Source organism: Egretta garzetta, unplaced genomic scaffold, assembly GCF_000687185.1.
Source record: "Egretta garzetta isolate BGI_Z169 unplaced genomic scaffold, ASM68718v1 scaffold472, whole genome shotgun sequence".
Taxonomy (NCBI): domain Eukaryota; kingdom Metazoa; phylum Chordata; class Aves; order Pelecaniformes; family Ardeidae; genus Egretta; species Egretta garzetta.
In genome coordinates, this window is record NW_009258763.1 from 76180 (window position 1) to 76958 (window position 779).

The 779-nt window shown below is 59.6% G+C and overlaps 1 protein-coding gene across 1 annotated transcript in view; it reads right to left on the reverse strand.

Annotated features, from left to right (window-relative positions):
- Positions 1–775, reverse strand: part of LOC104135653 (RRP12-like protein) — a gene marked incomplete at its 5' end in the record, with an annotated part of 8590 nt that extends 7815 nt beyond the window's left edge. Inside the window, 3 exons of the mRNA XM_035889034.1 lie at positions 7–26; positions 181–302; positions 714–775. Of these exons, the coding sequence (XP_035744927.1) occupies positions 7–26; positions 181–302; positions 714–775 (204 nt within the window). The remainder of the gene's footprint in view (positions 1–6; positions 27–180; positions 303–713) is intronic.
- Positions 776–779: the final 4 nt, after the last annotated feature.

The following is a 779-nucleotide window of genomic DNA, read 5'->3' on the forward strand; positions in this document are numbered from 1 at the left end:
CTTCCCAGCCTGGGTGAACTCCAGGGCTGCAGAAGAGAAGGGAAAGATAAGCAGAGCAGCAGACGTGGCAAAGCCCCACGCCACCCAAGGGGAGCGAAGGGAAGTCCCACGGAGCACCCTGTGGCTCCCAGGAGTCCAGGACCGCACCCACTGGGACCCCTACCATGCCACCCTCCTCACCTCTGCTTTTCAGGGTGGCTGCCAAGGGCAAGAAGTAGCTGGTGAAGAAGCCCAGGCGTGCACCCTGCACGTAGTCCCGCAGCACCGGCAGGAGCCAGCTGCGGGGGAAATCCAGTGTCTCCCTGCGGAGGGAAGGCATGGGTTAGGGGAGCGCGGGGCACTGCTGGCATCAGCCCCTGGGCATGGGGCACCTCTGCCCAGCCCCAAAGCAGAGCCAAACACCTCCAGCACCGCATGGAGACTGAACAGGAACGTAACAACAGCTGCAAAATTGCCACCGTCACAGACAGACTTGGCAGCCGGTCATCTCCCAGTATGAGAACTGGGGGGAAACAGAGAAAGTATGAGCCAAAGAAAGCAAAGGGGTAGCACTCTGCTAAGGGTGCTGGGGGCACCAGTCATCTGTATTGGCTCATGAAGAGGTCAGAGAAAGTTCAGATGAGAAAGGTGTGAAAGGAAAATGGTTTCTCAGCTGGAGACTGGTGTCCTTTGCTGCTGGGAGCAGGCACAGGACCAACTCAGGCTGTACTCACTCCTTGCCATCAATCTCCAGGGGCACGGCTTCCAGCAGCACCTCGGGGCCCATGGCAGCCACAGCA